Below are 12158 nucleotides of genomic sequence, written 5' to 3'. Positions count from 1 at the left end.
GAACTGTGTTAGTGCACGTTTACTGCAGTATATTGACGTGCATTAGTACATGTTTACTGCAGTATATTGAACTGTGTTAGTGCACGTTTACTTCAGTATATTGAAGTTTGTTAGTGTATGTTTACTGCAATATATTGAAGTGCAAAGACAGAAGGAAACCAGCGCCATCTAAGTGCACCATTATTAAAACATTTTAACGTCAGTATACATTTACTGCAGTATATTGAAGAGCCTTAGTGCATGTTTATGGCAGTATATTGAAGTGCATTAGTGCACTTTTAAGGCAGTATATTGCAGTACGATAGTGCAATGTTATGGCAGTATATTGAAATGCGTTAATGCACTTATATGGCAGTAGATTGAAGTGCGTTAGTGCAGTTTTACTGCAGGAATTGTAGTGTGTCAGTGCAGTTTTACTGCAGTATATTGTAGTATGTCAGAGGAGTGTGTCTATGTAGTGAGTACTCAAGTTAAATTGCACCAAACTCCACTTCTCCACTTTCCATTGATTAACATGCAGCCAAGTAAACATTTCCCCTTCTCTATTACATTTTGATAATAAGCCCCCCATCATGTCTGGGAGGCCTACATAGAGAGGCAAACCTTCCTATGGCACTGCGAGGGGGCCAGCGAAGTCTGTGTCTGTGTCAACAGGCAAAGGTGGACATGGTCTGTACTCAGGCAGGGCACCATTTCCTATGCTTAGTGATCTTGCCCATGCTGTCCAGACACAGCACGCAGAGGAGGTGGTGGACTGGCCTACTAAACCACCCTCATCCTCCTTGTCCTCTGTCACTCATGCAGAGACTAGTGTGCAGTCTAATCTTGTTCAGAGTGCAATAAATTGTGGCCTTGCTACCCAAGCCATTGTTTATAAAATAAAGAAAGCTTGCAAGGAAAACTACACTTTTTTGCCTTTATAAATTTCATTTTTGTTGCAGCTGGTTCTATATATGGTACAGCTGAGCCACTTTACAGGCAGACTAAGGGGACCCCACAGGCACTATATTTAAGGAAATTTTTCATTTTTATTGTTTCACTTTAAGCATCTGTAAATCACTGTTCATTTAAAAATGATGTTTTTTACAAACTTTTTTTTCATTGATGCATGTCCACCAGGGCAGTACCCAGACCCCCATACCCATTGTACTGTATGCCCAATAATTTACATCTAAGGACAGACCAAATTGGCCCCATAAAATTGAGGAAGGGAATCTGGTTACAAAGGATGGTGAGATGGTGAAGGTATTACATTTATTCTTCTGTTCAGTGTTCACGAGGGAATCGGGGGGCTTCAGTAAACAAAACTGCAGTGTTTATCCTCATGACACATCACAGGAAGCACCCTCATGGCTAACAGAGGACAGAATTAGAAATAGACTTGAAACACTTAACAATAATAGGTCACCTGGACCAGATGGCTTGCACCCGAGTGTCCTTATAGAACTCAGTCAAGTAATTGCCAGACCATTGTTCCTAATTTGACTGGAATGGTACCAGCTGATTGGAGAAAAGTCAATGTGGCCAAAATACATCCCTGGGAATTACAGACCAGTTAGCCTAACATCAATAGTATGCAAGCTCTGGAAGGGGATGATAAGGGACTATATACAAGATTGTAGTAATAAAACCACCCCCATTGAGAACGTCAGATGATGACGAAACGCGTCTGGGTAGGACAGGCAGTAGCGTCACCACGTTGAGGAGGAAGGGCTCCTTGTAATTTGCCGGCCGGCTTATTTCGATTTTAACCAATGCTGTTTTTACCGCAATGTTTGTGAGTACCTTTTACCGTACTATATTAAAACCTTTTTTTTATAACTGAATTACGCTATGGTGCATCCTTCTCTTGTTTCCTAACTATACATATGGGAGAGTGCTATCTAGCGAGTGCCTGAGAGCTGCTTTCCTCTGGGATCCTGTGGATGAAAGGCCGTGGCTGGGTTACAGCCAAACGCACAGTTGGCTTACCCTCTGGTAAGCAGCCCCTTTTACTGGTAAAGGGATCACTTCAGTCAAGTCTATTTGTCACTTTAGCGGTGTGGTCTGTTAAGGAACATCTGCATGAGTGTGCCTATTAGAGGATCCACTTTAACTACTTCCATGCTGTTAAATACTCACTATGGACTGATTTATTTGATTACACTATTTTATTATAGGGGTTATTCCTTATAACTGTGATTATTGTGGCGCAGCTTTATTTGTTTTTTCTTAGTAATAAAACAGTATCCGCTCTCCGGGGGTCTTCTCCGCTCTCGGGGGGTCTTCTTCTATCTTCGCTGCTCTCCGCTGTTGACTCGGCGCACCCCACCCCAGTTCTTCTCCCGCTGTCCGGAGCCTTCTCCTTCAGGGCTGACTGCCGCTATCTTTGTGTGTTAGCTCAATTACTAGCGGCGGCCAGCCCGCTGTTCTGTGACGTCTTCTTCTTCTCTTCTCTTCTCTTCTTCTCCCTTCTTCCGATGTTGACCCGACGCCTCTTCTCGCTGCAATGACAGGTGCGCGGTTTGCATCCGACTTATAAAGGCCTCTCAGTCTCATCATGCTCCGCTATCTACCCACGTGGGTAGGTACCAAGTGGGTAGGTACCAGAGCATGATAGGACTGTGACATCATAAGAGAGGCCTATATAAATCGGATGCGAACCGCGCACCCGTCATTGCAGCGAGAAGAGGCGTCGGGTCAACATCGGAAGAAGGGAGAAAAAGAGAAGAGAAGAAGAAGACGTCACAGAACAGCGGGCTGGACGCCGCTAGTAATTGAGCTAACACACGAAGATAGCGGCGGCCAGCCCTGAAGGAGAAGGCACCGGACAGCTGGATAAGAACTGGGGTGGGGTGCGCCGAGTCAACAGCGGAGAGCGGCGAAGATAGAAGAAGACCCCCCGAGAGCGGAGAAGACCCCCGGAGAGCGGAGAAGACACCCCGGAGAGCGGAAGAGAACCAGACGGCGGTGAAGAAGAAGCCCCCCTGGTGAAAGAGCTAAAGAAGACAGGGGGGGCCCCCGGAGCAGACTAATAAATTATTTTAAAAACCCTGTGTCGTGTGTTTATTAACTTTAACACTTTGCCTCCAGGTGAATGGGTAGGCGTACGATGTACCCCATATCCATTCACTTAGGGTGGGGGGCCGTTATCTGGGGGCCCCCTTATTTGAGGGGGCTCCTAGATTCCGATAAGCCCCCCGCCTGCAGACCCCGACAACCAATGGTCAGGGTTGTCGGGAAGAGGCCCTGTCCTTATCAACATGGGGACAGGGTGCTCTGGGGTGGCGGGGCCCAAGAGCACCCAACCCCCCCATGTTGAGGGCATGCAGCCTGGTACTGCTCAGGAGGGGGGGCGCTTGCTCGTCCCCACTCCTTTCCTGGCCGGCCGGGTAGCGTGCTTTGGATACGGGTCTGGTATGGAGTGTAGGGGGACCCCCTACGTCGTTTTTTTGGCATAGGGGGGGTCTCCTTACAACCCATACCAGACCTAAGGGCCTGGTATGCTCCTGGGGGGGGAACCCATGTTGGTTTTTTATTTAAAAATTGGCGTGGAGTTCTCCCTCTCAGGAATGCATACATACCAAATGCCGAAGGTAGAATTGGCGGGAATCCAAGTCGGATCTCCCGTCGCTTCTATGACGGCTTTGTCTCCATCGCGGCAAACCAGCTCGGCGCTGGCTCCCGCGATGGGGCTCGTAGGTGGTCAATCTCGCCGAGAAAGGGAACAAGATTGACACAATATCGCGATCACCTACTATAGCATACAAAGTTAGTGTGGGGTGTTGCAAGATGGCAGCAACGGAATCGAATGTGACGAGACGTCGGCTTGTCGTAGTCGATGATGGCACTGCGTTCTTGCAATTCAAAAGAACGGCGGTTCTTTTGAGTGGCCTTCTGTATACACGGCTTTGCAAGGCAAGCTTACCAGGAATCCCGTCAGGAAAACCAACGTTTTTTTCCTGACGGGATTCCCGGCCGTGTTTACAGGGCTTGAGTCTTTCCAGGGAGTTCATGCAGTTTGTGGAATCTACCATCTCAGCAAGCTGCCATACTATCTGAAAGATGGAGTCTTAGGAAGTGCTAAGTTTTCTCTCTTTCAGTGTAAATCAGCCAACTATTCTGCTCTTTTCTGTGAAGGGAAGAGTACTTACTCTACAGTATAATACCAATAGAACTACTAATTTGAGGGAATAAATACACAATAAGCAAACATCCTGTATCGAAAGGGAGTGTACTAGTCAACTTAAATATTATGGATGCAAGAGCTGCTACATTGACCCAGTGCTTTCTGCTTTTGCAAGGGTAGGTTTTTATACATAGCACGAACAATGGAGCTTTTAAGTGGATCATAGAGGTCATGTGACCAGCTGCTACTTAGGTTAAGGCTTACTTTTCCCAAAGACATTGTTTCTTTGGGAAGGTCGAAATATTTTTAAATGGAACAGTTTTTTTTTATTTAAAAGTTATATAGAAATTGGTCTCTTACCAGGAGCCCAGGGTATTCAATAAGAGCTGCCATTATATATGCAGTTAACGTAACTGGGCTGTATTGACCTCCTTGAAGCTGAGTATTTATTACTCTTCCAGGTTCCCAAAATTCTCCATTTTTTTTCTGATGCTTCAGTAGCCATGTCAGTGTATCATGTAGTACTACAGGATCAACTAAAATAAATTGACGAGCTTTTAAAAAGCATCGTAAGACAAATGCAGATAACCTAAAAAAAAAAGTAAATGTTAACTTGAAACTGTGCTATTTTAACACCAATATACAGACTCTTAAGAATTTATATTAATTTTACTATCAACAGTATACACATATACAGGTAAATCCAGCTTTCATGAGCGAATTGAACTGTAATGTTAACTAGAAATTGTGCACCATGCCTCCTGAAATGTACCAGGCAACATGCCCTCAACATGGGAAGGGTGTTTTGGGACCCTCCAAAGCACCTTGTCCCCATGTTGATGGGGACAAGGGCCTCATAAGAGATCGCAGTGCATTGCCAATCGCAGCGCGCTCTGCTGAGAGAGCCATAATTGGCCAAAGGCATGGTGCCTTTGGCCAATCATGGCTCAGGGGGACTAAGTCCACGCCCCACACTATATAAGGCTGCTTACACAGCGGCCATGTGTAGTGTGTGGACGGAGATAGATTGAGCTAGATTAGGCAGGCAGGTTGGTTAATGGCAGTGTATTTATTATATATATATATATATATATATATATATATATATACACACACAGTCTCAGATTAGTTTATATATATATATATATATATATATACACACACAGTCTCAGATTAGTTTATATATATATATATATATATATATATATATATATATATATATATATATATATATACACACACTCTGCATTTAGTGTAGTCTAGATATTCAGCGTATACTCTATATTCAGTCAATGAAGGCAGTGTGGTTTATATATTGAAGTGATTAAGGGTAACCCTGCACCATTTTTTTTGTTAAATGGCGTGGTTTTGCCCTTCCCAAAATCCCTTCAGGTCTGGTATGCATTTTAAGGGGAACCCCACAACATTTTTTTTATAACAAAATGGCCTGGAGGTTCCTCCCAAAATCTAAAGCAGACCCTTATACGAGCATGCAACCTGGCAGGCCGCAAAAAAAGGGGGGACAAGAGAGCGCCCCCCCCTCCTGAAACGTACCAGGCCACATGCCCTCAACATGGGGAGGGCGCTACATTTATATATTTATCACTTGTCCAATTTTGTCACATTGTTGTGTAGCAGCTTGTCCTTTGTTTTGTTTAGACAAGAGCAATATTTATTTCTTTAGTATCTGAATTTGACTTGGTATAAACCTCTTGAAATCTACCATTCAGTCTGTACAGCAGAGCTTAGAATGGGATTGGGAGAGTCAATACAAGGACCACATTTGATGTGTCAGTGCAAGACTTGATGACTGTATGATGTTTTTCATCATAGATCATTGTGATATATATAGCTTATTATTTATTAACATCCAACATACCATGTGCTTCCAGAAGGGTCGTCATTTCCAAATGCACTAAAAGATCCATCTTCTCTTTGATAGACAAGTTCTCTCTGGTATCCTGAAATAAATTCATTGCTGCATATAGTCAGATTTTATGAGGATCGTAATTACAAATATTGAAAAGTATATGAAGTGTTAACATAGAATGCTTGAGCATAAGTACGTGGTTACCATCAACCAAATCTGAACAGATTGGGGGGCTTATTATTAGGCATCTGCATTTAGTTGCAATAATTCAGTATGTTCCTGAAATAGCTCTATCAGGAAAATATTGCATTATGGTTACTAGATGGACATAATCATAGGAAACAAACGTTATGGGCAAAATACAAGGTTTATTTGTCACGGCTGTGTAAATGCTTAAGATAATCACACAGCAATATTTGCACGTGATTGCTTGCTTCATACTGATATTTAAGCAAACATGCCAGATTGCAGAATAAGCAGGTCAGTTTTTTTAGATGGAAGCAGATTTGTTCCCATCATTAAACAGGAGTTTAATTTTGCATAGCAGATGCTTTACAGTAATACAATTTTGGAAGGTTCTACCCTCATCTTAAGGCTGCGGTTGACCTTTCTACTATGCAAAGACCTTTATCATTGTTTTTCCACGTTGTGCATTGAAGGATTGGCAGGGATCATGAGTGGTGGGATTGAGCAATTGGGAACTGGATGGAGCACCAAAATTATGGGGTGGCTGCTCACTAATACCTCAGACATATAAAAATATATGCCTAACTAAAAAGTACAACATTAACAGCGCTTCTTGTGAATAACATAAAATATTCAACAGTATAATGTTTCATATATTTGCAGTGAAATAATCTTCCCATGTCCTACAACATCATAAATAAAACTATGGTAAACAGCATCCACTAAATGTCCATTACACTATAAAATAGCATGCAAAGAGTAGTTCAAATAACCCGCTCCTCCTATTGACAGTTCAGTGTAGACAGAATGACGAAACGCGTCAGTCCATGACCACACGACTCACCATGTCCATCACAGTAAGCGTCATTCCGGGACTCATCGAGGTAGGCGTTTCTTTTGGAACTTCTAACGGTGGTGATCTGTTGCTATTACTGTGAGAGACAGGCTTTTTTTTAACATTTTCTTGTAAGAATATTTTATGTGTGGGGGGGATTGTCTATTCTAATAAACAGTTTGACATAATGGAAAGCATCCTTTTATTCTTACATGCCTCATCCACCTCATGTGAATCGTTCCTGCTAAGGAGAGCTCTTACCTTTGGCTTCCATCCCTTTCCTGATCGGGAAGCAAATCAGTAGCCATATGTGGCAATACTCTGGTTTGTTTACTGTTGTTTCTTTTCATTGCCAGCCTGATGAATATGTTTCTTTGTCAGTTAATTTCCACAAATATTGCTGTTAAATTTGCTCTGATTTTTATAACCTACACATGGTAGTTAAAAAAAGAATTTCTAAATGTAGCCTTTTACTAACAACAAACACTGTGGCCTGCTTGGCTCAGCGTTTGCATCCACCTCTACTGTAAACAATGTAACAAAGTGTCCTCAACAGATATTTGAGTCAGCATACCTGATCCCCCTATAGCTGAAATATCACTATTGGACTAAATAGTTCTGTAATATGGAAAAAAATATGTTTTTTTTATAAAACCTAATGTTTTTACATAACATCACTTTCTGTTGTTAAAATAAGCTATCCCTTAAATTAATCTGCTTCTATGTTTGCTTATTTGGTCTACCTCACTGCAAAGCAAATCTTGGAAAAAGTTTATTACACTAATATTAAACTTCCGGTGCAGTTATTATTCTGTATAGCAATCACACACCTCCCAATCACTCTGATTTTCATAGGACTGTCCTGGAATTGGAACCCAATTCCAGGGTCCTGTGTACCCACCCAAAGTCTTAGTATCAGCCAGTATCAGCCAGATTCTTCCATTACCCATTGTCAGTATCTAACCAGCACACGTTCAGTACCACAATACCTAGGAGTTAAGCAGTCATCTGTTAGTTGCCCTGGGAGTGGAACAGTATCCTTCTCACTGTTGGCATTCTATAAGATAGAAGAGCTACTGGAGCAGCCACTTCTTATACACGTGCCCACTTGAGCGTGCTTTGGTTACAGGCATTCATTCTTGTTGCACATGTGTGTAAGAGAGACTGATCCTGGACTGAAGGATGACTGTCTCTTGTCTGCTATGACCATGACTAGTGGAAACAATGAAATTACCCAGGTAGTGACATTGCAATATCTGGGAAAGAGGTTGAAATAGGTGGGGTGCCTGTGGTGCTTTGAAGGCTGACTTGAAGAAGGGGTCTGTGGTACTTTCACAGCATCACAGACCCACTTTACCAATGCAGCCTTTAATCAGCTTAGTCTGGTATAGCTTTCTTATTAAAGCGGAATTCCACCCAAAAGGGGAAGCTCTGCTTGTTTGCTATCTCCTTCCTCCTTCTTCTCATGTGGAACTACAATGACAAGAAACAAGCCAACTGAGGTGTTCAATCACAGGATAAAATGCAACACCCTCATTACAGGAATACATCTGGAAGTAATAAAAATAAACGCGTCATTCAAAAACTATTTAATTGGCTTCCATTAACCCTTAAGTTCCAGTGTACTGAAATGATTACACCGCAGATTACTGTGTGCATAACATGCATCTGTTACATGCTAAGTGAACACCAGGACAACAAGAGCAGGAGTATAATGATGGGTTTATTGGAATAGGCACAGGTTTGTTAACCTCCCTGGGGGTATGATTCTTTCAGATTTTTGGTGCTAAAAGCGGTACAATTGTTTTGCATGGAAATTTGTCGTTTTATATTGTTGGCCTAAAATTTTCAGGAATAACTCACTTAAATCTGTCCAAACAAGAGTCTAGTAGACATCCCGGGTATGATAAAGTTTGAAACACAAAATCATAAATTATAATATAATAAATAACTATAAATAATTATAACAAATAATAATATAATAATAATAATAATAAAAATTATTCAATAATGTAATCAAATCAAAAACACTGTCATTACTTTCAGTGTTTGATGACCAATTTCCCCACAAATCACTATCGCACAATTCTGCAAGTGATTCTAATTTATCATCGCTGTTTTCTAGTTGGTCTAAAACCACTTTTGACATAAAGGGACACTTTTTGGTTGCTATGGACAATCTCCAGTTTTCAGGCAGAAAAAAATGTATTTATAATATAAAATTGCATGCAGGTCGCTGGACAGACCACTAGGGACAAATGGGGTGTGTAATTATTTTATACAGTACTGTATGTATACTGTGTTTTTACTTTTTTGAATTTGGTGCCGATCTCCGCCCCCGTACGTCGTAACGTCGCAGGGAACGGAGCTCGGTGGCACTCGGGCACTGTGTGATTGGAGCGAGGAGACAGCTCGCTCACACAGCGAGGAGACATTGCAGGATCCAGGGGACAAGGTAAGTAACTCTGCCTGGATACTGCGATGCAATCCAGAGTCCGACTCGGAGTTACCGCTATTAGTACTGAAATCTTACCCTGATCCAGACTCGGGAATATCGCCAGGGAGGTTAACTGAACAGCAGCAAGGAGGGAAAGAAGTGAGAGGGAAAAAAAAAGTTTTCCACATTTGCTGCCAGCAGCCACTGATTTCAATTAACATCTGCTAGATAGAAAGTACACAGAACCTGCTAACAGCAATTTCATTTAATTCAACAGCCACACCTAATATTTTTTAATTATCTTCACTACCCCCGAATGTACAACTTTGGGATTTTTACAGGGTTGAAAAATGGGAAAGAAAAAAAAAAAAGCTGTTATAAATTTTAACATGAAGTGAAACCATTAATACTTCTCTACAGCAGTAACCGCACACCAAAAAAGTCAATGATCTCAACATAAAAAAAAGGGGGGGAAAATTAAAACAAAAAAAAGGGAGTTTCCCAAAGCTGCAGCGTGAAGAAACTTAAAACTTTAATTTTGTTACACATGGATGGACTCTTTGCTATAGAAAATCCACGTGGAGCGATTAGGAATGGAGACGTAAAAAGGGTTGTTCGGGGAAAGATGTGTCTGCTGCACTGGTTAGTTGTTCACCGCTCTCACCACCTTCATTGGTATCTGACGTCCATAATGTTAAGTTGTCTCTATGTAGCTGCATAATTTTAGGAGTCTTCATTGAGGGTGTCTAGCTCTGTGATGGCTTCATCAAATGCAGTCTTTGCCAGTGAACAAGCCTTTTCTGGGCTATTAAGAATTTCATAATAGAATATGGAAAGATTTAGTGTTAAACCCCAAGCGGATGGGGTGGGTTGGCTTTTTTTTCTGCTTCCTGATGTCAAATGCTTCTTGATAAGCTGCTTGTGAGTCTTCTATTGTCTGGATTCTCTCAGCATCCTTCACCAACTCTGAAAGGTATCGGTAATAGTCCCCTTTCATCTTCAGGTAAAATACCTGGCACTCTGGTTGCGTGGCTTTAGGAATTAAAAACTGTGTCACAAACACTCTTGAGCTTGTTCTCTGTTTTCTCTCTGTATTCTTTAGTCAATTGCAACTTCTTTTCCGATTCACCTGACATCTGCTCAATGCTGGAAATGACCTTCCAAGAAGACCTCCTTGCTCCAACCACATTCTTGTAAGCAACAGAAAGAAGGATCCTTTCTTCATTGAACAGCTCCTCTATGCTTTCTGTTACAGCCTTCATGTTGGCTTCCATACCATTGTATCATTATGCCTGCTCTGCCAGCTAGGCCCTCCGGATCAGATCGGTTCTTTCTGCCATGGTGTCACAAACTATGGTAGACGGGAGTGAACCACAACTGCAGAGAGTTAGATCATCTTAAAGGGGACAATGCATTTCTCAATGTAGTATGACATTCAGTATTGGACCCCAGGCGTCACTCTTAATCTCGAAGAGTTTGGGGTTCATTACATCATCTGTCACACAGAGAGAAATGCTTTCAGGAAGTAGTCGAGGAGGTATTATTGCAAGCACTAGTTTAAAATGCATATGCAAACATGTTTCATATACAGGGCAGAATAACGTATTCAACGATTAACAGATGTCAAGCACGTAGCTTAAGAAGGTACTGTGTTAGGATAATACGTTTTGGAGAGAAGCACTTGGTAATTATATGAATGCCTTAAGGAACTATGTCCTTTTAAGATATAACCTATGGCGTGTAATATACATATAATCTTCATGAGTACTCAAGGAACATTTAGTATGATAAGTTTCACAATAGTAGCATGAATCCAGAGTGGTTATCTCCAAGCTAGGTGGTAATTTAAACACGGCTGTTTTCAATATACAATTGGTATATGCAGTATGAGAACAGGTGAATTCACTGGCATTGATAATATAGCTTCAGGGGTACTTATCCATTTGCAGAGGATGAGGCTTCTTTGTAATAGAAGGGTTTTGTTGTCAGCTATGATTTCAGGAAGCGAGAGTCCAGTGCAGGTAAAGATGTTTGCATGTCCCCACAGCTAGAAAAGTATTGATGGCAGCGTGGATCCAGTTTGGGATAGCTTGGACCAGGCTACGCCGTCAATAAAGGAACGCTGTATTATGCAGCAGTAGTGAATTTATAGTGAGAGCAATTACCGCTGAAGAGGAGCACACGTGGTGTTCGGCACTTCCGCGTGCCAGTGTGGAACGCAATCGGCGCCGCGCAATGACGTCATGACGCTGTCGCCGAATGAGTTCCAAGGTGGAACTGCCGTCGCTTTACACATGGCTTTTGTTTGATTTGGTATACACAGGAGATGGAAATAAAATTAGGAATATCAAACATGAGGGACTCAAGGGAGGAGTTGTAGCTGGAAATGGACTCCAAACCTGTCAGGCACTCCTCGCAGTGTGAGCCGATGGCCAGCGCTGTGATGAAAAGACAGGCTGAGCCCTTCTTATTTTAATGGAAAACAGTAGCACAGAGACATGAAATGACATCATAACTATGTAGCTCTACAAGACAAAACAATACATACACTACCACCTAGAGACAGAACTACTAATCATTAAAAATAATGATTGTTACCCCTGTCTGTATAAACAGCATACCAAGAAGTGGCAGCCCAACAGATAACCACCAAGAGAGCAGTAGAAAAAGACCATATTATCACTTTTTTCCACTTTATGAATAGACTCCCAAGAATTTTCAG

General features: G+C 41.9%; 1 protein-coding gene and 1 pseudogene across 1 annotated transcript in view; both read right to left on the bottom strand.

Annotated features, from left to right (window-relative positions):
• Positions 1 to 12158, bottom strand: part of CD109 (CD109 molecule) — a 187295-nt gene that overhangs the window by 45494 nt on the left and 129643 nt on the right. Inside the window, exons 25-26 of the mRNA XM_040349961.1 lie at positions 5988 to 6069; positions 4469 to 4697 (exon numbers count right to left, since the gene is read on the bottom strand). Of these exons, the coding sequence (XP_040205895.1) occupies positions 4469 to 4697; positions 5988 to 6069 (311 nt within the window). The remainder of the gene's footprint in view (positions 1 to 4468; positions 4698 to 5987; positions 6070 to 12158) is intronic.
• On the bottom strand, positions 9815 to 10924 carry LOC120937040 (annotated as a pseudogene).

Source organism: Rana temporaria, chromosome 4 (assembly GCF_905171775.1).
Source record: "Rana temporaria chromosome 4, aRanTem1.1, whole genome shotgun sequence".
NCBI lineage: Eukaryota > Metazoa > Chordata > Amphibia > Anura > Ranidae > Rana > Rana temporaria.
The sequence above is the reverse complement of the archived record's forward strand: the minus strand, read 5'-3'. Positions and strand labels throughout refer to the sequence as shown.